Source organism: Megascapheus bottae, chromosome 2 (genome assembly GCF_031878675.1).
Source record: "Megascapheus bottae isolate mThoBot1 chromosome 2, mThoBot2.hap1, whole genome shotgun sequence".
Lineage (NCBI taxonomy): Eukaryota > Metazoa > Chordata > Mammalia > Rodentia > Geomyidae > Megascapheus > Megascapheus bottae.
In genome coordinates, this window is record NC_143510.1 from 83238456 (window position 1) to 83264667 (window position 26212).

At 42.1% G+C, this 26212-nt stretch overlaps 1 protein-coding gene across 1 annotated transcript in view; it reads right to left on the minus strand.

Annotated features, from left to right (window-relative positions):
• Nucleotides 1-26212, minus strand: part of Pah (phenylalanine hydroxylase) — a 51550-nt gene that overhangs the window by 3001 nt on the left and 22337 nt on the right. The window contains exons 4-11 of the mRNA XM_090328515.1: nt 21228-21316; nt 13471-13538; nt 9868-10064; nt 7665-7800; nt 6375-6444; nt 3620-3676; nt 1217-1312; nt 550-683 (exon numbers count right to left, since the gene is read on the minus strand). Coding sequence (XP_090184641.1) covers nt 550-683; nt 1217-1312; nt 3620-3676; nt 6375-6444; nt 7665-7800; nt 9868-10064; nt 13471-13538; nt 21228-21316 — 847 coding nt within the window. The remainder of the gene's footprint in view (nt 1-549; nt 684-1216; nt 1313-3619; nt 3677-6374; nt 6445-7664; nt 7801-9867; nt 10065-13470; nt 13539-21227; nt 21317-26212) is intronic.

Sequence of the window (26212 nt, forward strand, 5' to 3'; positions counted from 1 at the left end):
CTCTCTCTCTCTCTCTCTTTCTCTCTCTCTCTCTCACTGTAGTACTAAGAAGACAATTGACAATTATCAGGGAGAAAGTAATACCCCTCAAGCTTGGCCAAAGTAGTATTGCAGCTTCACAAGCAGCTTTCCAATTATATCCCTACTGCTACTATAAATTTTAGAGACACAGGGAAGATTAAATTTAAGGGAAGACTTAAAAGAAAGTGATAAAGCAGGTTAGGTAGATACCTGAGAAAATCAAGTGGTAAAACTACTTTGCAACTTTGGGAGATTTCTCTGGTTTTGTGGAGGGGACTTTTTTTGACCACGTGGCACACAGAAGAACTTAGTGCCTGAATTTGGTGTTTGCACTGAACTACTTTGAACCAGACAGCAAAATTGTGGAGGGGTCAACAATTACAATCTCCCAACAGACAATGGGCAAGAACAAGGGTAGAGAAGGTCAAGGGAGAAAGTCTATCTGGTACCCAAAGTTGCTGTGAGCAGTGGAATTCCGTGTCCTGGCCAACCAGCCCAAGTCAGGCGCCCATCCTGGTGCCACCTCACCTCACTTTCTCCTTGGCATCATTGAAACTCTCAGCCACATAGTAGATGGGTTGGAACTCTGTGATGGTATACTCTTGGACAGCCGTCTTCTCCAGCTCCAAAGGGAGGAGCTTTGGTTTGTCTGACAAGCAATACTACAGATACATAGTGAGAAGTTTTCAGTCAAACCACAATTCCATGCTCTCTGCTGTATCCCACAGGCCAGAGTCTCTCATCTCACCCTGATTCCTTCCACAGTCCAGCCCCAATGTAGTAAACTATTTTACATGTACTCGACTCAACTCACAGCTCAGCTAAGGTCCACAGCCTACATAGAAAGTATTAGTGCATTCTAACTACATTGGGGAAGGATGATCAGTAGATTCTGTGGAAACCAACCAAATATTTTGGCATGTGTATGCACACACACAAGGTTATAGACACAGGTCTACCTTAGGGTTGGAAGGCCCTACCCCCTAGAACCCTAGCAGCTGAAATTCTCCCTCTAACTGCACAGCCATAATCAAATCATAGCTGCTAAGGCTGCTTAAGGTACCTGTTCCTGGCAGGATGTTCCCCAGTTTGCATCTCTAAATATATGTAAACATGGTTTCAACAGTATCAAGGTAATGGTCTTTTATAATCATCACTTTAAAAATTGATGTTTTGCTTCTGTTAGGAGTCACACCTGTAATTCACCAAAGGATGACAGAAGCCCAGCACCATATGCCTTTATGGAGTCACCTTGCTTGCAGAGCCCAAATTCCAAAGTAAACCAGTAAATCTGGAATGGAAAGACAAGCTGAAGACACTGCTCAAGAAAGAACAAGGCAGAAGATGCTCAAAACCCAATAGCAGTACTGTTTATCTCAATCTATGCAACCTGGGGGCATTTCTCTGTGTTCTGTTTTGCACTATTCAGTCATCTGTTGAATCAAGAAGGGTGGAGCCCAGCTTTGGTGGCTCCTGGCTATAATCCTAGCTACTCAGGGCACTGAGATCTGAGGATCAAAGTTTGAAGCCAGCCTGGGCAGAAAAGTTCATGAGACTTGTATCTCCAATAAACTACTTAGAAACAGAAGTGGCACTGTGGCTCAAGTGGTAGCGTGCTAACCTTGAGCACAAAGAGGCTCAAGGACAACACTCAGGCCCTGAGTTGAAGCCCCATGATGGGCAAAACAAACAAACAAAAAACATGAATAATGGAATCCTATATATGATGGAAAGCACTCAAGGATATAAGGAAGTCTCCCCCAAAGTCACCCTCAACAAATCGCTTTGTCTGTGATTGGAATGCCCTCCATTCCTTTTGCATTTTTCTCTGTGCTCTATTCTTAAGATGCTCTTTAATTGGCAGGGCCTAGCAGATACATCCATAAGTCCCAGCAGTGGAAAGCAGGGAGTCATGTATCAGCATTTAACCCCAGAGGGCTCCAGCCTCCATGCTAAGACTTAGCGTTGAAATGACCCATTGTACTGCATGCACAAGCGTGCACGCCCGCGTGTGCACGTGTGTGTGTGTGTGTGTGTGTGTGTGTGTGTGTGTGTGTGTGGAAGAGAGAGAGAGAGAGACAGACAGACAGACAGACAGACAGACAGACAGACAGACAGAGAAGAGAGAGACAGAGAGAGTGGTTCTGGGCCTGGTGCTGTCACTGAGCTTTTTTGGTGCAAGGCTAGAACTCTACCACTGGAGCCACAGTTCCACTTTCAGCCTTTTTTGTTGGTTAACTGAAGATACAAGTCTCTTGGACTTCCTTATCTAGGCTGGCTTCAAACCTTGATCTTCAAACCTTAGCTTCTTGAGTAGCTAGGATTACAAGCATGAAACATTGGTGTTAACTTAATGTCCTTGTAAGTACGAGGTTCTATCTGGTTTTCCAACCTCACTGGAAGCTGCTTCTTACTCAACTAGCATTTTAAAACTCACATCGATGCAAATTTAATTCTTTAGACTCACGTGACATACCTTTGAGATGGGCAGGACACAAACTACCACCTCCATTTTTAGAAATGAGGGAACCTAAGCCACATTTCCAGGGTGTCAGAACAGATGAAGAAAAACACCTGGAAGTTTTTAACCTTTCTGATGAAATGGTGTAACTCCTTTCAACAACTAATTTACATGTTTAACAAAATGCATACCAAGAAGCTGGAACCTATGCTGGCAAGGAGAAGGGGGGAAGCAGAGAAGGGAGACGAGATAAAGAAAAGAAGGGAGAGAGGAAGCCTGGGCAAATGTAGTCATAGTATTCAGGTATATATGTGGAAATAGAGCTGAGTAGCCTGAGGGAATTGTGGGATTAGATGAGATCGCGAGAATGATGAAAGGGGTGCCACTGGTGAAGAGGCATTGTATTTATAAATTGACATGGTGAATTGAACCCCCTTTATATAACTATTTCAGGGTAGTAAAATATCACTGTCTAAAAATTTTTGGATTCATAAACTTAGATACTAAATCATCTTGATGAAAGATTTGCATTCACCTGTGGTCCAAAATTTATATACATGTATATATATATATTTCTCCTTAGAAGAGATGTGCTGAAGGATGGATAAGGAGGATGTGTTGACACTGGAGAGGAGCATGAAGAAGGAAATCACCTGTTGTGTAGATTTGCTACTGCCATAGCTGCGACAGATGAGTGTCCTCAGAGTTACACAGGGAAGGAAGTGTTTGGCAAAAATGAAAGGCCCTGTCTCATTTCTACTTCCTGTCTGAGAAGGGAAAGATGATAATGCTGGCTCCAGTGCAGAAATTAGGAGCATAAATATTCCCCTCTGAGAGTTATGACTCTAGACTACTGCCTAACACACTCCATTCCAGTGAAATTCCAGGACTATTTCTATTAGCCTGTTGGTGTTTCTGAAAACATTCTCTATTTAAAACTTACATGCAAGATATTTTCATGCTGCTGACTTAAAAATCAACACATGAAGAAAAACTCAATGTGGGAAGTTTCACTTGGACACATGTAACTTGCTACATTCTGACAATTTTGTGCCAAATGGCCTGACTTCCAGACAGGAACCAAGAGCCATCAGCCCACAGCCTCTCTCCTGCCTCTCCACAGCAGAGGAGACTTACCGTAGCGAGTTTCTCAATGTACTCATCGGGTGCTCCCAGAGAAGCCAGGCCAATTTCCTGCACACAGAGAAACAGCATCACTGGCACAGCCCACCGTCTCCTTTACCCATACTATCAACCTGTTCTTGACCTCAGGACGGTGATGGATGACCAGATTCATTCAGCAGGGCCCATCTATGCCTTGTGTGTTCCTGCAAGGCTTCCTTCATCATAGACTGCTATCTCTCTACAGCAAGGGAATCATGCCTCCATTTCTTTCAGCACTTCATAATAGAGAAGGAAGGTGGCCTTACCGTGATCCCACAGCAGGACAGAAACTACAGTAACATCTCATGACTCTAGCCTAATCCTTCTTCTCCCATGCAAGTCAAACATTCCTGAACTAGGGCACTGTATGAATTGTGTGCCATGAAAACCCCGGAGGAGAATATACAGAAGAAGTGACTGACTGGCATCTTTCTAGGCAAATATATAGCTGAGAGTCTTGAATATCATTAATCACTTCTGACCAGTGAAACTATAGAATGCCTCTCTTGTGATCTTTTTTACTCTCACAGCACTTGTTCTATCTCACCGTGTGTGTGTGTGTGTGTGTGTGTCCAACAATAGTCATTTACTGTATTGAATGCCCTCAATGTGTCAGGCAATGTATGAAACTGATTGACCTTGTAGTTTGTAATAAAGACAGAATAAATAACAAATAACTTTGACCACAGAAGTGGTTATTACTTGGTTTTTATTATCTGAGACTCTGTCTACTGTGTGAGAACAGATTGTAGAAATCAAGGGCACTAGTAAAGAGAAATAATTGTGCCCTGGATGCTTCCTTCTAGTCTGAAAGCCTGAGCTTGAAGGGGCCATTATATAGTAGGACTCAAGACTGGCTTTAGAGTTTCTTTAAATATTTAAAATGACGTATTGCCTTGGGATGGTACAGTTGAGATAGACTATCTCAGAGTTGAGACAGACTGTCTGAGAGTTGAGACAGACTATAAATAATAAGTATCTACATAGAAATGAGATGATAGGCTTTGGGGAGAAAATAAGGGAATTAGGGACGATGTTCTATAGAATCCATGGTGGGATTGAGGGGAGAGGCTGCAGTATTCAGTAGGGTTCTAGGGCTAAGCATCATTGAGAAGATGGGCCCAGTCCCACTTATAGGCCCATACTCATGGCTCCAGAGTTCTTGTTGATTTAATTGTCTACTCCTCAAAAGAAAATCTCTTATTGCCATTTTTCCACTTTTACCATCAGAATAGCTTCTGGTGGCAAAATTTTAAAGTTCCCCTTATTCTGTGAGGAAAAAAAATCAAAGTAGTAACAAATCTTTATTTTATTTATTTATTTATTTATTTAGTCAGTCCTGGGACTTGAACTAGGGCCCGAGTGCTATCCTTGGCCTTTCTCAAGGCTAGAGGTCTACCACTTGAGCCATAGCACCATTTCCAGCTTTTTTTCTATGTATGTGGTACTGAGGAATCAAACCCGGGTCTTCATGACTGCTAGGCAAGCACTCTACCACTAGGCCAAACTCCCAGACCCAAATCTTTATTTTAAAAATGAGTCATTGATGCCATCTTGACAACTGTAACTACACCCTTACTGATGACAGCCTCACATTTACAATTCAACTAGTCCCTAAATACTCCCACTCAAAAATCCAACAGTATTTTAACTTCTGAAAATCTCACATGGAAGAGGGGCAAGAGTAGCAGTTTTCTTTATCTAGACAGTGTGAATCTCCTAAATAAAAGCAGTGGATTTAGCTATAGGTTTGTTTTGTTTGTCTTAAATACTGACTGGATAGTCTCTTCACTCAGCAAGGGAAAAACTGATTCCTTTAAAGTGATGAAAACTGTTCATGAGATTGAATGCCTTTAGTTGAATGTATACTTGGCCCACCATTTTACTCATGGGTCATTTCCTTTGTTCTTTATTTCTCACTATAAGAAACAAAGCTAGTAGGAACTCCATTTTGCTGACTGACATATGTGGAAACTAAGACATGGGGTGACCAAGCAACTAGACCAGGGCCACACAACCCAACTGTGGTGAGGTTAGAGGGGCTTATTGGTGCATCCACATCATCAGCAGATCTCTCATGATTACAATTACCCAACCTCCTCAGTGCCTGAGAAGAACTAGAGGAGTTTTTAAAAGTTTATCCACAAGCACTTTGTAGAGCTTGTTTACTCCTGCAAAAGGTAACTAAGAGTCTAGTATTGCTTTGGTGATGGTGATGAGACATTTGGCTCTTTCTTTGTTTATTGGTATATTTGGTTAACTGCAAGTCAGACCACTGGTACTGCACTCTTAGTAAATATCATCCTACCTAATTTGAGAACCTATACCAGTGACAAGATAGCAAGTATTAAAATCTCTATGGAAAAAGCAAGCGATCGAAAATATGATGAGGATTTGGAAGAAGGTGGCCTGCCACCCTCATGAAGATCAGGTATAGTTTTATAAGTTAAAAGCCTCCAAAGTCATACCTGGTGGAATAAAGGGGCTTTGCCAATTTCGCCACACTTGACTCAGAGAACAAGTGCGTCCCAGGCTCTAGCCCCTGGAATGGGTATTTAGCCCATTATATAGAACCATGCACATTTCTCAGTGCTGTTTATCCCAGGTTGGATCACAGAGTTGTACCTGGCTTTTATTTTTGAATAAGAGGAGGACTTCTGCTGTGAGCCTGACTTATCTAAGCAATGCAGTTCCAGCACAACTAAGGCTATGAAGTTCTACCACTTACCTGAGAGAATTGGGCAAAGCTACGATCGGAAAACAAGGGCACATGTCCCAAGAGTTCATGGCAGACGTCACTGAAAGACAAAAAGCACAGAGCTTGGAGAAGAGGCTACATCCACTCTTTGTACACTAAGAATGGGCAGGGGCAAAGGTAGAAACTCATTTTGTCATAGGACTGTACTTGAGAATAAGTGATATGCAGAGCATGAGACTGACTGAGACAATGTGAAAAATGGAAGAGTGAGAAAGAAAAACAAGGTCAGGCAGAGCACTGGACTCAGATGCCTTGGCTCCTGGAACATGCCTGGTTGGTACAGCACCGAAGAGTTAATATTCCTCTGGAGCACCCACTCATTTACCTGAATGAGTTGTGGATCACAAACACCTCCCATCATGAATCTATGGCACTGACTTCCCCAGGGAAGTTATTCTCAATGGGAGCTTAGAAAATAGAATGTTGCCAGATACCCGTGCCTCATGCCTATAATCCTAGTGATAATCAGAAGGCTGAGATTGGAGGATTGAGATTCAAAGCCAATCTGAGAAGGAAAGTCCATGAGACTATTAGTTCTAATTAATCACCAAAAGCTAAAAGAGTTATAGCTCAAGTGATAAAATGTCATCACTGAATAAAAGACAACAATAACACAAACTAAGAGACAATGACCAGACTTCTAGTCTGGTAGATAACAACAGTCAGGAAGGAAAAGGTACATTTACTTAAAATTTAATGTGCCACATTCACTAGGAACAGGTTTTTTTCTGACTAGGAATGATAAATATTATGTGGGGAAATAAGAGATTTGAAGCATTCTACTAATTTTTGGATGAATTTTGGACTAAAGAAATAGCTAAGTATTCAAGTAGTAAAGAGAGTGGCCAGTCATTCTGTGTCTCTCTAGCTAAGACATACTCTAGGCAAACAACTGAAATCATCTGAGTCTGTATTTAAAAGGTGTTGAGATTTCTTGGCTACCACTTGTTCCTGTCCCATTTGGAACTGCATATCTCTGAGTTTGGAACTTGAACAGGACCTCTTGTTCCCACTACTTGGGTCAATTTGAATCCTTGGTTCACAGAATGTCCAAATCTGTGTGCCCAAATATGGTCTATGTGAACGGAGGAAAAAAATCTTCAGAATAGATAAGTTTTGTCCCTTAGTATTGCCACTAAACAATCCAGTAAAAGAATCCTGTAGACCAGTCTGCAATGAACTCAACCTCCTTCATTCCTGGAGCAAGAAGCAATGGCACCAGCTGTAACTGGCAGCTACTACCCAGAGGGCAATACTCACGGCTCAGGCGTGTACATGGGCTTGGAGCCATGTCGGATGTATTGTGTGCAGTGGAAGACTCGGAAGGCCAGGCCACCCAAGAAATCTCGTGAGGACAGAAGGCCAGCCACAGGTCGGAGGCGGAAACCGGTACAAGCTGGAAAATGAAGAATAAACACTCAAAAGTCCATCATGGTAGACCCAGAAGGGCCTAAGGATGTTTAGCTAGAAAAGAAATACAAACAAATGCCTTGGAGTAGGGGCTTTGATAGCAAACTGACTTGGATACAGATCTCTGTCCCATGCCTTCTAGTTGGTTGATTTGAATCAAGGAAACTCCTATTTCTGAGCCCCACTTCTCTCATCTGAAAAATGTAGGTAGATATTGCTTAGAGATACTCTAAACATCCATGAAATAGTGGCTTTAAAGTACTTATTCCAGAGTCTAGGTCATTAAAAACACCTAGTACATTTCCCTCTTTTTGTTGTTATTTATTGAGATAGAACACTTACTTGATAGTTCTCGTGTTCCCAGAGTAAGGGAGGGAATTTTCTCTGTACTTCCTAGAAGGAAGAGTGGCCTGTTTGTTTGGAGAATTGGGGAGGTGGAAATGATGTCTTCAGTTAAACTTTTTCTTGAATCTTCTCATTCCAGGACACTCTTTGCTTGGGTTAATGCACTGTGAACTGGCTGGTATATTTCTCTACTCAAGGGTGAAAACACTGAGTAATCCATTGTGACCCTATTTCTATAACTATGTCACTAAAGGAGAGCGACCCCCGATCATTAGCACAATCTATCCCAGCTATGTCTCCCCACCCTGCCGTTTGGTTTTCAGGCTCCATTTCCATCTCCGCATGGAAATATGGAATATGGAGTATGGACTGTCTCTCTATTTTTTCTTCACTATACCTGGCACACTATAGGTGTTCAATGCGTATTTACTGAAGGCTTCATGTTGCTTTTGTTGATCCTCTTGACAAAAGGGAAAACACTTAATAATATGTCAAAGCATACTACCTAAATAACCTATTTTAATAATGTATTTTTACACTAAGCTCCTTGGTGTGAAAATGCAGTCCCAGTTCACTGAGCACTGACTAGAGAGAACACAGGTTGCTCAGTCCTCTCGTGTGTGCGTGTGTGTGTGTGTGTGTGTGTGTGTGTGTGTGTGTGACATCCTATTTCAGGCTCATAATTTCCCTATGAGGAAACCAAAGGACTCAGTGGACACTCTCCATTGGCTGGATGGTAACACTGAGGTAAGTTTGCCCAGTCAGTGATGATCAATGGCAGAATCCTAAGCAGAGGCATAAACTCAAGAGATGGGGACTTTTGGCACTGCCTTGAAAAGAGTGTATTTATGAAGCAATCACAAAACAGCAGGAGCTGCACGAAGAGCCTCCACTTGACTACCCAGGGCTTTGAGAAGAAAAAATAATGCTCTTCCAGCCAAGAGCCTCACACCTATAATTCTAGCTATTCAAGAGTCGGAGATCTGAGGACTGCAGTTTGAAGCCAGCCCAAGCCGAAGAGACCTTGAGACTCTTACCTCCAAAAAAAGCTGGAAGTGTGTTGGGAGCCAGAGTGGAATCAAACTGTACCTTGATTTGCATCAGACAATGGCTTTATTGTCTTATTGTTTTCTGGCCTTATTCTGTTTAAATGACCTGAGATTTACCATATGAATGTAACACCTGGAAGTTCCCTGGGTCTCAAGGAGGGAAGAAGCTGGAGTGAAAAATAAACGCGGCAGTCTTTACCTGGACTGTGGACATCCCTGACCCGGTGTGTCTGTCTCTCTTCTATTTCTTCCTAGTCCTTGCCCCCGATTTCAGGAACCCCAATCTGCGAACCCTGGTTTGCTGCCGGTTGGCCCCGGCAGAAGTGGAGCTAGAGTTCATGGGATAGTGCAACCCTTGAGCTCAGGGACAGCACCCAGGTCCTGAGTTGAAGGCCCAGGACCAGCACCAAAAGAAAAAAAATGATAATACTCTTTAGGCACAAGTAGTAGGCCAATGACTGATGCCCTTGCCGGGATTCATGTAGATTAACAGTGGAGGCGAGAGGGGAGGCGGAGCTTGGTGCTCCAAGTCTTTCCAGGAGACTACTCCCTCTGGTTACCACAAACACTGACTGACGTTCGCCTTCTGGACTTTTCCTCTTCTCTCCCACAGCTCTCCCCACGCCCTGCAAGGGCCCTGACCCAGATGTGGGACTTACACTGCAGGAATTGAGAAACATCTTCCAGCTGGGGAATGTTATCTTCACGGAAGCCACAGTACTTTTCCAGAAGTGGAAAAATGTGATTGTGCTCGTAGCAAGCATGGGTCTTATACAAGGACTTCAGAGTCTTGAATACTGTCCCCCAAGTCTTCTTCTCCTCCTCTGTGTATTCCACCCGTGGGATGGGCTGTCCACTAGAACACAGGATGGAAAAGGTATCTCCAGGAAGGCAAAGCCAGACATACAATGCAGGGTGGTGGGGAGGTGGGGGTGAGGGGTGGGGAGGGGCTCAGGCTCATTGTTTGTGAGCTGCCACCACTCACTAGAACAGACTTCATACTGATTTGAAAGAGAAGAGCTCCACATTTCATACAGGAAATACTATGGTTGGGCTCCCAGAGTTGGTTATTCAAATGTGTAGCTTCACTAAGGGTTTATTCTCAGTCTGGGAACTCACATGGTCTTTCTGTTTTGTTTTGTTTGTTTCTTATACTTCAATCATTTGCTCAGGGAGGAAACTTACTAATCTTCAGATGGGTCCCCCTAGGCAAGTGATACACAGTGGCAAGTAGTAGATAGGGGAATTCAGAACAGTGAGGGTGTCGGGAGCTGGGGCTCACGCTTGTAATCCTAGCTACTCTGGAGGTTGAGATCTGAGGATCACAGTTCAAAGCTGGCCTGGGTATGAAAGTTTGTGAGACTTTTATTTCCAGTTTACCATTAGAAAACTAGAAGTGGTGCTATGGCTCAAGTGGTAGAGCACTAGCCTTGAGCACAAAAGCTCAGGGACAGTGCCCAGACCCCACAATCAACAAACAAACAAACAAAAATAAAGGTCAGAGGTGGGGGGGAATGAGGGCTTGAACAACTAAAGAATACATCCTCTTTCCAAACACAGGCATCTAAGTTCAGAAAAATTATACTCTACCATATGCACATTTGTATATGTATGTACATGCATGGGTATGTGTATGTGTATATAGAGAGAGAGTGAGCACATTATATACCATAAATATATTTTTTACGTGTCCATTAAAAAGAAATTTTAGATCAGGGATAAAAATACATAAATAAGCATTGAGATAGGATAAGTATCCAAATTAAAGTATAAGAGGCCTAAGAACACACATAGGACCTTGTTACCTTGAAATATGTTTTGGAAGAAGAGAAGGCCTGGACAACTAGATTCTAACATGTCTTCCAGGTGACTATGCAAACTGTAACTTACAGACTCACTATTTTGCAATATCCCAAGCTGTGCTCTGACGAGTGAAAACAAGTGACCACCAAATAAAACCCAACCTCAAAGACCAGATCCTCTTCCATGGGCTACAGGCCTATTGTCCTCGCCAGGTGCACAGAGTCTGGGACACAACGAGTCTGTTTATCTCAGAAGGAAGGGTCACACTCCAAACTAGGTTCCTCCTGTTCTTACAAAATTGTAGCTCATCCAAGGACATTCAAGCAAAGTCACACACACACACACAATTTACAGACAGCTTTTTGTTTAAGAATTAAAAATAAGTCACGCTTGGAAGTAGTGCTCTTGCGGGCCAGTAGAGATGATCAAATAACATCATGTGAACCCTGCCTTAAAATCCACCATTGTTTTAGGATTAAGTATTCATGGAGGAGAGTTCTCTGGAAATGGACAGAGATTGGCCAATATTTGGTCCTCCTATTAGTATCTATGTGGCCTCAGGCAATTTAGTAAATCTCTCTGAGCTGATACATGGACTAGTAACTAATAATGATAACACTGATTAATTGATTCTTACTCATAAGATTAAATGGAGTACTATGTATAAAGTACCTAACATGGGGGCTGATACCTATAACATAACGGATTTTTAACATCATCTCCAGTCTTCATTTGAAAAAAAAAGGATATTGTATATTTCTGTGACAGACTCCAAGAAATCATTAACATTCTGCACACCAAGGTGTCCCTTTAGTTAACATTTGCTGTTCCAAGGACCCAATTTCTGTGCCTCCATCCTTCAAGTAAAGCAGGTACCATTCTCTCCATCTATAAGATTGAGTCAAAGGAGATTCCATCTCTAGTTCAGAGGCTGGTACATGACCCGGGCTGGCCAATCAAGGGCCTCATTTTCCTGCTCAAAGTGATTGGCTGAGAAATGGGCCTGTATGTCCCGGGTCAGAGCCTGTGGGACTTAATGACAGAACTCTGTCTGACTCTATGAGAAAGAGACAGAACCTCTCAGTGAACTGGAGTGTCAGCTACAGGTGAAGTTCTGGGGGACATCTCCAAGAAAGATAAGGCCAATGCCTGAGTGCAAAATCTTTCAAAATAAAGGATATTTTATACACTTAGAGAAAGAATGAGAAACTGAGTCATGGGCCTACTTGGGTCCAAAGTTACCAGATAAACATATCAGTAGTTAACTCTGAAGATAAAATTTAAATATTGCTTATATATGACTTTGGTGAGTTTTCTTTCCCTATTTAAGGGTAAAATGAGAAGTCACTATAAAGACTAAACAAATAACATACACAAAGCATTCAGCAAAGCTCCAGAGACACCACAAATGACAAATCAGTTACCCTGACTGAGTTGGTTACATGTGCCTGTGAACATGTAGTAAGGAGGAGACAGAGAAAAGTTGCCATGTTCTAGGATCTTAGGTGAAGCCAAGAACCACATGGGCCTAGATTTGACTGGATGTTGGACAGTTCTGCATCCTTCCAATAGCAGGAATCACCCAGAGGAAAACGTTTCTTTCCATTTTTGTGTGTATGGGGTGGAGGCGGTCCAATCCCTTTCGCAGGCGACTGCTTTCAGTATACATGGCCTGGCAGGCCCTCTGTCTCGCTCAGGTTCCTTATCAAGCTCTGAGTGCTCTTGGCTCTGTTTCAGATAATTTTTGTATTTCTTCTTGTATGTCTCTTTCCATATTTCCTTGTCCAAGAACAGTGCTGTCCCCCAACACAAAAAACTGAGGTTCTTGAGAACTCAAAACAGCAAAACCTGTTCCACGACCCCCCTTGCCACATAAAAAAAGGTATTTCATATTTCATTTTCTTTTGACTAAGACAGAGAAAAAAGAGCCTAGAATTCTGAACCCATCTTCCTCCCCACCTCACCCCCAAAATAAAACCGCCCCAAACCATCATTTCACAGCTGGGTCAGACTGGAGCAAAGTACAATACTGAAGCTTGTCTGGCCTGAAATCTCCAGTGATTCATTATTTCGGTAAAGCAGCCAGCTCTGGCTTGAATGTAAACAATCCTCTTTTCTTCCTTATTCCTGGTCTAATGTGAAGTGGACCAGAGGCTGTTTCATTCAGGATGGGAGCTTTTGGTAATTATGTCAGACAGTGGATTATTAGGCAACAACAAAGCTTAGGAGAGAGCTGAGCCTCAGCACAGTGGGCAATTATGTTTTGTGTAATGACAGTTTTTTTAAACATGCGTTATTAAAGGGAGGACTTAAACTCTTTTAAACACACACACACACACACACACACACACACACACACACACAGGGCTGGATGTTCTGTCATTTTCCATTTAAAACAAGATAGATATAAGCTAGGGGTATGTTTGCTTGCCTTTCTTTTTTCAAAAGGTGAAACTTACTGGCGGTAGGTATAGGCAATATCAGCAAAATGCTTCCGTCTTGCTCGGTACACAGGATCTTTGAACCCCTAAGAGAAAGGAGACATTGAGTAACTCAAGACTATGAGCTGTTGTTGAATACCGAAATACATTGTTAGCAACACCTTCATTTCAGTGAGATCCTCTCAACCACTGGATGCCAATACCTACAAGGTATGTTCTGGTCTTAAATAAACCTCCTGAATTGGGCCAAGTTAATAGAACAGGCATCTATGATGGAGACTCACAATCTCCACTGACTCCCTGGCCAATAACATGTGTCTAGCAAGGCCACCTCATAGACAAGTGGGTTCATACCTAGTGCTATGGCAATTTTTGTTTGGCTTGTTGTTTAGTGACAGATTCTTGCTATGTTTCTGGATCAAATGAAATGAAAGTAGAACCAAGCTGTCTTCAAACTCACTATGTAACAGCCAAGGTTGGCCTTAATTAGCCTTGTACTTGTGATGTCCCCACTTTAGCCTTCTGAGCACTGGAATCACAGCACACAAGAACCACAGGACCACCAGACATCTGTAATGTCACCATCTGCATGTGCTAGAAAATGACTTTATTTAGGAACTCTCACAAAAGACTTTGTCAGTGTAACTCTTTCTTTTTTTTTCCTAGAAAAAACAGTGGCTCAGGAAAGCAGGGTCATAGTGAAGGAGAAGCCAAAAGTTGGATCACCCAGTTCTCTGTTCTTTTTACTACTCTTTAGTAACTATCAACCTTTACAATGTGAGAACTGCATCTCAGGACATAAAAGGATGATCACTTTCTCCTCTGAGTCTGACTGGCAGGTGGTCTCTCCCTAATAATTTAAGCAGTACATTTCCAAGTCAAAAGAAGTCAAGTATGTCCTTGAGTGTTTGGGGGAGAGTGGGGCACATTCAATTGATGGAAAGGCTATTGGCCAAAAAGAGTTCATTGTAAACTGAGGTTTGATGAGATGGAAGACTGGTAGTACTCTGCCTCCATCCTTCTCAGCCTGCCCCATTGAACCCATCCACCCAGAACTTCAGCTCAAAGTCTCTGCCTCACTATCCTTCAGACCATGAACCAACAACCAAGACTTGTATCATGGGGCATAATGTTGAAAAGAGTTTGGGGATTTTTTTGTTGCAGGGCGGGGGGGGGGGGGTAATTGGTTTGGTTTGGTTAGGTTTTGAGTCAAGTTCTTACTATGTGACCCAGACTGTCCCTGAACTTGAACCTAGCCTCTTGACTGTTGGGCTCTCAGGCATGTGCTGACACACCTGGCCTTAGGAACTTGAGAATTTGCAACTACTATCCAATTCACCTCATACTTAGTGAGGGTAAGTAGATTGAAGATGATACGGTAATACAATTAAGTTCTGTGATTTGATATCTACGCCTCCTTAGTAAACTGTCAACCAAACTAAATGAACACATATTTATCTACCTTTTCATACTTAGGACTCAAACTGTGCATTTTAATGTAAACTTAATATTTTTCATCCATATCTGCTATTCTTAGAAGACATCAGTGAATGGATTTATCTTCTCCCTAATTATAAGACAGGTGATTTGCACCTATCAGGCATTTTGGAAAATGTTTATTTCTGTATTTTGAGTTTTTTCCCATAAGTTGTGGAGCTTGAACTCTGAGGCCTGGGCACTGTTCCTGAGCTTTTTTGATGAAAGCTAGAGGTCTACCACTTTGAGTCATACCACTATTTCTGGTTTTCTGGTGGCTAATTGGAGATAAGAGTCTGAGGGACTTTCCCACCCTTACATCTCAGTCATGAACCAATGGTGCTGGACTATTTCTATATTCTGAATTAGAAATTTGGAGCCTATTCAATCATTTGCTGAAAGGATTCTTAGCTGTAGAACAAACACTTTTATTAAGGTTTTCTGATCATACTCAGGTTGGCAAGTTGAGATTTTTAAGAGCTAAGTAGGAAGCTGGGACATGAGAGAGAAATTCTTTTAGCCAATGGCTTTCTTCCTTTATCTGTCTACTTCATGCTACCTGTAAAGATGGGATGCCAGTAATGCCTTCTCATCCCCACTTGAGTTTGTTCTTCATCTTTAATGTGTCTAGCTGATTTAAGGTTCTTACATTTGTGAAAATAAAACTTACTACAAAAATCATATAGCAAGCTGGGCACAGTGGCTCATCCCTATAATCCTAGCTACTCAGAAGGCTGAGATCTGAGGATTGCAGTTCAAAGCCAGCTCTGGTACTAAAGACCATGAGACTCTTATCACCAATTAACCACTAGAAAACTGGAAGTGGTGCTGTGGCTCAAGGGATAGGACAGTAGCCTTGAGCTGAAGAGCTCAGGGACAGCACCCAGGCTCAGGGTTCAAGCTTCATGTCCACCACCACCAACAAAAAATCATATAGCTACTAGGCATCAACCTAGCCTATTTATATATAAATATATAATGGAAGTGATGGAAGAAATAAACCAAATTCTAACAAATCTTACTGACAGGTAGTGGGAAATGGGCAACTGTACTTGCTTCATTCTTCTATACTAGTTACCTTTTTGAAGTGCTATGAATATGGATTTCTTTTATTACCTGAGGAGCCAAATGCAAAATAATATTAAAATCCATCTCAAACCATTTGGGGGACATGACAAAAGATTCCAAAGTTGGAATGCATGAACACACATGTAATAGCATATGAAGCAAACTTTCTTCATGGAAAAAAGGCTCCTAATCATGGCCCTTTCCAGCTCCACATGTCTAAGGATTTCATTGTCAGCTTTCATTAAAGCCCACCAGTTAAATTGGAGGAATTTCCGATCTCTCAACTACCAATGGTCAGAGATATTTGTGTCCTTAAAGCCCAGAGTCTCAGGGATTTGGCCATTTGGGTTGCCAGGTGACCACAGAGTCCCTGTGTTCATCTATATGACATATATTCCAAATTAAACTGCAGTTGGCAATGACTGATCACCCTATCTCAATTTAGACTAATAGCAGCAATTTCAGTAGCACTGCATGTAATTTATTTATAATCACTCTGTCTCAATTAAGCTAATAGCAGTAATTTTGGTTGCACTGCATGTAACCAAGTATGTTTTGACAGGAAAATATATTGTCCGTGAAGAAATGGTGAGAAGAGGCAGGGAGGGAGGAAAACAGGAGGGGAAAATAGAATTCTACAAGATACAAAATTATGACTTGACCAGAATCTATTTATAATCCCTTGTCTTAATCTCAGTGTTATCATTCTGAATGTAGTGAGGGTTGTCATTTTTGTGGAGGAGCTTCTGAAGAGAGGATACAATATGGAAAAGTCTACTGAGGATTCCTCTAGATTGAAGAGATATTCTCCAGGTCCCCCTTGTAGCTGATAGTGATCATATGATAGTTCTCCCTGATAACTAGAGGGAGGTGAGTCTTCTCAGAAAGAGCCCGTGATCATCTCCCAGGAGCAATCCTCCTTATTCCAGGTGTTCCCAGAAAGTACAGGACTATACAGAGCTCGATGAAAGTATGATCATGAGGAGATGAGACCTTTATATCTGAAGGAACTTATGGAGTTATTTCCCGATGGTGCCACACTGCAAGCAAGTTAACCTGTCTGATAGTTGTTAGATAACTGGTCTACCACAGTGGTTAGAGTTTTCAGTTTAGATCCCCCTCCTCCCAGAAGTCTTTCCTGAATCCACTATGGCTTATAACTTCATAACTCATGCTCTCTGATTCTTTAAACTTAATGATGTTTTTGAGTTATTGTGGAATTATTACCTAATCTGTGTTCCAGGACAGCTACCATTCAAGACATTATTACTAAGTTTTCCATAGAAGGAGGGTTCTTCAGGATAAGAGGAGACATTAGGTTGAATGGGTTCCATTTTCTCAGGACTTCCCAGAGCCTCTGTTTACATAGTGTTTGGCAGTTAGAGAAATAGCATATCTCTCTTTGTTCCTGGGATTTTTTTCATAGAATACAGTTTGAGAAAGCTACATAAGGCTTTTTCACATGTATTTTTATATCTTGTGATTCTTATGAAGCCCAGTCATGATCATTTGATCAGAGGTTCTATGCTCTAAGTACAAGAGATACAGACACATAATTTTGAAATATATACAATGTGACTCCCCACAGTAACAGTGTGAAGCCTTAAACCTAGGGACAAGATGAATGATGTCCAAATGACTATATGAGTTCATCCTTCCAAGTTTGTCCCAGGTCATTTTGGCATTATTCTGAGATAATCTGACACTTCTTCTCCCTGTACTCCAGTAACTGGATGCCTCTGGCTGGAAAGGATCATGTCTTATCTATCATCCTAATTCTTCTCCCTTTATCTATCCTGGACCATAGATAGACCATAATGTCTATCTGAGATTTCTCACTGGAACATCAAAAGCATCATCTTCCTAGGATGTGTATGCACATTGAAATTCAAAGTGCATGCCAAGTATTTAACATAGCGCCTGGCTCACAGCCTGTGCTCAAGAAATGGTGGCTATTATGATCATTAACTTAATAAGCATTAGTTGAAGAAGACATGAAGAAGGGGAGGAGACAATAGGAAGAGACTGGTAACAAAAGGAGGAAAATAGGAAAGGCATTTTATCTTCTCAGTTAGTTAAAACCTAAAGACAGATGGCCTTTGCACTTTCTTTCCATAGCAATCCTTTCTTCTCTCCATTTCTCAACATGGCAGTAAGCTAACATCCAGCATGAGTACATTCTGCCAAGGGCAGAGGGTCAGGGGGAGGAAGGGATCACGCTGACTGCAAGGGGACAGGGTAGAACAGAGGGTCCTGAGGAGAAGAACAGCCCCTTGGATGCAGGTCTGGTGTCTGCTTGCAGTTCCCACGGTAAGACCAGGCCTTCAGGGACTGGAAGGCTGTAGACAAGCACTCCAGAGGGTTTGTTCTGTGCTTGGCCCCTGTTGCCAGGATCTGATGAGAAACCCAAGGAACAGAGAGAGCCTCGTGCCTCTTTTCCAGGGGACTATGTACCTGATAAGTTGTATTTTATGATAAAATTCATGACACTGGGAGGCAAAAGAGCCAAAGATGTGGCCAGGGTTGGCAAAGAGAAATGAATTCTAGAGCTGGAAGACGAGCTTGTTTGTCTCTGGGAGAATTGGAGAACAAAGAGAAGGAAATGTCCTTCTCTCTGGACTGGCTTTTTGTCCCTACTGACCGAAATGAGCAAAGAATAGAGCCAAGGAGAGGAACAGGGGGTCAAGGCAGGAAGATGGATGCTGGTAAGGAAGAGCAATATGGATGAGCAGACTCCAGGGACTGGGTCAAGAGCAGACAGCCTTCCTAAGAAAAACATGGAGATACTTTGCTTATAGGATCAGTCGAGAGACCTGTCAGAGCAGGCATCCAAGCTTCGTCATGGGAGCCTTTTCCTCTCCAGGACTCCACTGGAGTTGACTGAATTACATGTACAAAGACAAGAAAAGGAGTCAAAATCCTCCAGCATCATCTTTGACTCAGGTCTGGAGATTAAGCATTGGGGTGGGATTCGTTGTTGATTTTTTAGAGAATTTATTTTGAGATAAGGTCTCACTCTGTAGGTCGAGCTAGCCTCAAGCTCATAGTCCTCTTGCCTCCACCTCCCAAGTGCTGAGATTATAAAGGCTAACCACTTGTCACAACAAGACACAATGTATCATAAAACACATCAGAAGGCTGAACTGTAATTTTTGTCCATAGTTTAGCATAGCTTGAGCTACTATCTAAGCATCAGTTAAGGACAGAGAAGCCATCAGAAGTTCCCGAGAAGATGAACAAGCAGAGCCTTCACCTCAGGATTATGGCTACGGTGAAGACTGGAAGCTACCTACAGACTTGTTTCTGGGGCATGATTAGTAAGCTAGGCAATATAGTCAAGGATTCAGTGTATATTCTACAAAATTAAGAAAAGTGAGAGAAGGGTTGTGTAGGGGAGGGATGAGTGAGAATGGTGAAAGCGGTGACATTGACCAAGATGCATTGTATTCACAGACTGCTTTATTAAATGTGAACTACTTTAGAAAACTACAAGATACATACATACATACATACATACATACATACATACATACATACATTCACACAACCTATTAGAACTTATGTTAAGTGACACACATCAGGCTCAGAGACCAACAGCACACACTGTCTCTCATATGTAGAAGCTTGATCTAAAATACAGACATACAAAACATTGATACAAAAGGCCATATACTAGGACACTAAAAGAAAGGACCTCTAGAATATAGAAACATAAGCCATATAATGAATGATTGTTGTTCTTAAGGTACTATGTTATCTCTCATCTCTTTTGCTGTCCCTTGGTTATCTCATATTGTTACAGTATCTCACTTTGTTACCTGATATATCAGATACATTTTTGTATTTGGTTATTTGAAATTGGATAGGGAACAGGGGAAAACAAGATGAGGAGTGGGGGTAGGGGGGAGGAAAATGGGGACCAAGACATGTGAAAGGGTATCAATGTATGGGAATTAATGCACCATCTATCTGGCAAATATCATGTAACCCTTCTATTAATTACAATAAAAATATATGAAAAAAAGAAAAAAATACAGATATACATGCTAACATATACAGGGTCATGTGCATGTAGGTACACATAAATTTACAGGGTGGTGCGTGTAGGGAAGGAGTCCAATGGTGTAAGTTTTCTGAACAGCTAATGAACCATGTAACAAAACAAATACTAGGAAACTGAAACACTTTCATGGAGAAGGGGAGATGAGAGGAGGGCACAGGGCTGGAGGGAGGAAGGGGGAGCAGATACAGCAATTGGATCCAATGTATTATATAAAAATTGAACTACATAACCAAGGGGAGGTATGAGATGGGGAAAGCTATGGGAGAATGATAGAAAGCATGACATTAATTAAGACACATTGAGTTCATAACCTGACTTGTACAATTAAAACTCCTCTTTATGACTGCTTAATAAAAATAAGTAAATATAAATAAATATAAAAATGTCCACATGCTTATATGTGCATTTGTGCATGTGAGTATATATGGAAGAAGGAAGCAGTCTCAAAATCAATACTACTTTACAAGAATAAGATAGTAGGTCATTTTTTGTGTGTTTTGAAGTTTGGAAAACAAGAAGGAATTCACTTTGTTTCTGTTTGCAAAACACTTCCTCATTATTTAAAAAATATACAGATTAGAATGAAAAGAAAAATTGAAATAACTGAAGTTCTGGGATCAAATTTTCTTCCTTGTTCCTTTCTGTGTTTTCAAGACTACTGTTGAAAATGATGTATGGTTTAAAGATCAGCCTGAATCATCTGTACTTTAAAAAGCCACAAATGGCAAGGCCTTGTGTTCCTTCTCTCGAACATTTTTCTCTAGAAAGAAGAGAGTGGGAGAAGGGGAAAGGAGGAAGTAAAGGAAAAGGAAAAGAAGGAGGAGGAGGAGGAGATGAAGGAAGAGACAAAGGAAGATAAGAAAGAGGTAGAGAAGAAGATAAAGGAAAAGGAGGGGAGGAATAAGAGAAGATGAAGAAGAGAGAAAAAGGTGAGGAGATAGAAAATGATGAAAGCAAGAGAAGGAGATGATGAGAGAAGAGAAGAAGAAAAGGAAGAAGGAGAAGGAGAAAAAGAAGAGGTGGAAGAGGAGGAAGGAGGAGGAGGAAGAGGAGGAACTTGGTAAAATGCTTGTTGAACAAATACTCAGATACAGTGCTCTAAGCTGAGGATGAGGGGTAAGGAGAAGAGAGGATAGGAAATGAAATGAAAGACTCTTGGCACACTTACAGGGTGGTCTGCATCCAGTTCCGCTCCATAGCTGAGAATCTGATTGGCGAATCTGTCAAGGTCTTGAATGGTCCTTGGGAACCAGGGCACTGCAAGACAGAAGACACCCACCCTGAGTGCCACCACAGGATGTGACAGAACGCCTCACCAGCTGAATGCCAAAGACAAGTTTGAATCCCAAATTAGTCAAGAACACCACAAGTAGTACTCCACATCCTTCTTAATTCCCATTCCATCTTCTCTGCACACTGATTTTCAGCTATATCCCAAACACAGTCCCTTTATGGTCATTTATCTGAATTATCTCAAGTTCATCTCCTCTCCACAGCAATTATCTTCAGTGACTTCCTTTAACAGCAAAATATGATACATAGATCTTGAATACAAATGAGGGAAATGCCAGAGCTGCCACCTTTCTACTTTCTTTCAAAGCTCCCAGACAATCAAAGAAATCTGCTTAGTGATTCAGAACAAAGTCTTGAACTGGCTGGCCTCTGTAGTCGGGTCTTTGAGGTCTCTTTCACATTTGTACCCAACCTATGCACAAACCCTGTTGGTCCTATCACTCAATTTCCAATCCACTTGCCTCATTCCCAGAGTATTTTATTTTATTTTATTTTATTTGTCCTGGGTCTTGACCTCAGGGCCTGGCCACTGTCCCTGAACTCTTTTGCTCAAGGTTATAGCTCTACTACTTTGAGCCATAGCTCCACTTAGTGGTAGCTAATTGGAGACAAGAGTCTCATTGATTTTTCTTGCTTAGGCTGGCTTTGAACCACCACCCTGAGCTCTCAGTCTCCTGAGTAACTAGGATTGCAGGTGTGAGCTCCTGGCACTCAGCTCAAACCATCATTTAGGGCATTGTCATTTTAATTTAATACACAGGCAGATCTCCAGAACAAATAGGTCCTGCATAGGGTTCTGCTTTTTAATTAGCAGGTGTGAACTGTGTAAAGGTGTTTGGTTATGACACTGCCAGACATGCACATATCTTAGTCCCAGAGCCAGAATTGTAGTAAGCAGGACAAGTGGAGTCAGATAGTTTGGGTTTGGCAGATACTCATGGTTGCCTAAAACATGGACTTGTTGTTGAAGATGCATAGCCAGGCAAGGGATGATACCTGAGGCCTGTAGAGAGAAAGACCTCAGAGAGAAGAGTGGAGAAAACTACCTAAAAGGAACGACGATGCTCTTGAGTATGACTCTCATAAATGAAGGAAGTTAGTACTGTAAACTCTGTGGGCAGTAGTCATAGGTACTGGGCAGTTCCATAGGGAAGGAAGAAAGGGGATTAGGGAGATGAGGAGGGAGGGAGGGAGGGTAGAAATAGGAAATGATGGGGAGGGAGAAGGAAGCAATAAGGAAGAAAGGACCTCTGGTTATATTACCATGGAAGGATTGCCAGCAGTGACCACAATACATGGGTGGAATGTCAATTCTGTTCTATCATGGCTGCTATCTATCTCCAAAATAAGGAGGAGCTGAGCATCTATCCTATGCCTGTAATCCTAGCAACTCAGGAGGTTACGAACTGAAGATCATAGTTTCAAGCCAGCCTGAGTGAAACATTTGTGGAGCTTCTATCTTCAACTAACCGGCAAAAGGCCAGAAGTACAAGTGGTAGAGTATCAGCCTTGAGTGCTTAGGCCTTGAGTTCGAGCTCCAGTACTAGTATACGAAAGAACAAAGGGAAGAAGGAAGAAAAGGAAGGAAGGGAAGAAGAAAGGAAGATAGGAGAAGAAAGGAGAGGAGAGGGGGCCAGGAGTTTGGCCTAGTGGTAGAGTGCTTGCCTAGCATGCACGAAGACCTAGGTTCAATTCCTCGGTACCACATACATAGAAAAAAGCTGGAAGTGGTGCTGAGGCTCAAGTGATAGAGCTCTGGCCTTGAGAAAGTCCAAGGGCAGGGTTCATGCCCTGAGCTCAAGCCCAGGACTGGCAAAAAAAAAAAAAAAAAAAAAAAAAGAAAGAAAGGAGAGGAGAGGAAAGGAAAGGGAGGGAAATCCAATCTATGAAAATCAAAAAGTCTAAATGCATGACTTAAGAACAGAGGTGAAATGAAGAAATGGAGACCGCATAGAGCAGGCATCGATAGGATGAAGGACTTGGCCTAAGCCCAGAGCAGCTTCTGCTCCCCCTTGGAAAGAGACTCTGTGGGGAAGTGCTGAGCTTGCAACAGGCTCCAGGCCTGGTATATCACCTAGATGTCATGTGCCTGCTGTCCTCTCTCGGCCTCTGTCCCTGCTCTGTAACCATAGGAATGATAGCAAATGTTTTGAAAAGTTCTGCCTCCTTCCATCTCAAACTCTGTCTCGAGTACACCTTCATGTGCATCAGGAAAGAACAGGTCTGCCATCCAGTGGCCAGTCTAAGAATGTCATCGGTAGATCAGCTACATTTCCTTCAAAACCAAGCAAGAACTTAACTCATAAAACAGCTCAAGGCCTCATTTTCATAGATAGGAGGCACTTAAGCTCTGTGGTCACAACACAAACTAGTACCGTGTACTGACCTAAACACTACTTATTTGAGGACATATTACTAACAAAGAAACTGAGGTATAGAGAGGATAGGTAGCTATGGAGGAAGGAAATCTGAGATATCCCAAATGTAATTGTAGAAGAGAAAGAAAGAGAAGTGACATAGAGTTCATTATCAGTAGTAAACAAGCCCAGAGAACAGATAACCTTTAAGCATTCTTTCACCCTTAAGTCAAATTGTTACACTGTTAAATCTCTGGTGGCCCTTGAGATGCCACCATGTCATGCTCTAAACCACCCACAGGTTGTGGTTGTCGTGGTTGTTTCTCCTTGTGAAGGGTGCTCAGATCCCCAAGCTTTCCCTGAGCACTGTCACCTTAACCCTCTCATCGATGGTCCAGGCAGGATCTATCTAAACTTTTGCCTCCTTCCCAAAATTTTCATGATAAAGAATTCTGGGCTTTTCATTTGTCCAGTGGCTACGCATCCACACCAGTGGGGGATGAAGAACTGATGCCAGGCTGTTTGTTTCTGGTCAGCATCTGACCAGCGTCCTTTGCTTATCTTTGCCTCATCCACGCAGGGTGGGCACTGGTAGGTAAATGGTGCTAGGACACTCACTTTACTCAATAAGAGAATGGGGAACAAGAGAGAACCCTACGATAGACCTCCTTGCTCACAACTGCTGAGATCTGAGGTCTCAACAACTCAACACCACCCTGGGCCCACTTGACAGGGACCTGGCTTCCCACCACATCCTAATCTTCTCCCCAAGCTCTCCTTTCTTCCTAAGCCCTGTATTTGCCTTGCACAACCAACTTCTGCAGTCAGCCCTGGAGATGGCGTCTGTTTCCCACTCAGATTTGGAAAGGTTTAGGTAAGAGCCTGCTCTTGTAGCCATCTAGACTTCAGGCCTCCTGTGTGCCCTTTCTTGTCGCTACAGATGTTGCCCCCAGAGACTCTAAGAGATGTGCCCAACCCATGCCCCTGCCTTCTTATTTCCAAGGCATCCTTTCCCTGATCATCTCTCCCTCACCTGAGAATTATCTGTCACTTAAACAGTAACAGTATCTGTCACTATGGACAGGGCAAGCCATCCCCTCCTGCTGCACTGCCTTCTGACCTGGGGATACTGTGATTTCTAAAGCCTCTACTGGGCACCTGCCCCATTCTAGGTACTGGGCAATGAAGGATGATTATGTCCAGCTTCTGCCTGTGGCATGTTCTCCTGGAGGAAGCATGAGAGAAGTGATACATGGACTCTAATGGTCACTGAGGCTGGGAAGTTCTTCAAGAGGAAGTAATCAGGGTAAGGAGATGGGATTCAGTCTTGAGGATTGAACTCAAAGCAAGCCTGGGCATAGTCTTTGAGTTTTTTTTCCTTAAGGCTACACACTACCATTTTGAGCCACAGAGCCACTTCTCATTTTCGAGTGGTTAATTGGAAATAATCTCACAGACATTCCTGCCCAGGCTGGCTTTGAACCCATGATCCTCAGATCTCATCCTCCTGAGTAGCTTGGATTATAGGCATGAGACACTGATGCCTGGTTATATTTTTTTAAGTTGTTAAGGTATAATTAATGAACAAAAAATGTATGTAGTTAAGCTTAATGAGCTTTCTCTACTTATATATTATATGATGATTTCCACAATCAAGTTAATGAATATATCTATACCTCCTATAGTTACCATTGTGGAAGGACATGTATGTGCACTCATCTCTGTGTACATGTGTATGCATATATATATGCATGCCTATGTATGTACATGCATGGGTGTGTGGCAGGGATATAATTTCCTCTTAGCAATTTTAAGTATATATGACATTATTATTATGTGTCATATTTCAGGTCTGCATAGTTTCCCTAACTTATAACTGAAATTTTGTGACATTTCTTCTGCCTCCCAGGCCCTGTAAGCCATTCTGTATTTCTGTAAACTTAACTTTTTAGACAAAAAACTCTATAAATAATATCTGTCCTGGGCTTATTTCACTAAGCAGTGAGTCCCCAAGGTTCATTTGTAGGTCCAGATGGTAGATTCTCCTGTGTTTATGGCTAGACAAAGCACACACGCGCACACACACACACACACACACACACACACACACACACACACACACACACACACTTATAATCCACATTGTTTTTGTCCACTAACCCAAAAATGGTTGCTTAGTTTGTGTTCATGTCCTGGTTTCTGTGATCTTGTGGTTTGCGCTGTAATAAGTAAGTAAAGATTTCTCTTCAAGATACTGAAGAAATGGAAGAGCCATGATTCCACTCCACTTTTAACTTTCTATTAACTTGCCATTGTCCATAAAGGTATACCAATTTTCATTCCAACCAACAAGGCTGCCTGCTCTGCATACCTCACCAATACTGATAATCTCTTGTCTTTTTTTTTTAGCCAGTCCTGGGGCTTGAACTGAGGGCCTGGTAATTGTCTTCAGGCCTTCTCAAGACTACTGCTCTACCACTTGAGCCACAGCACCATTTCTGGC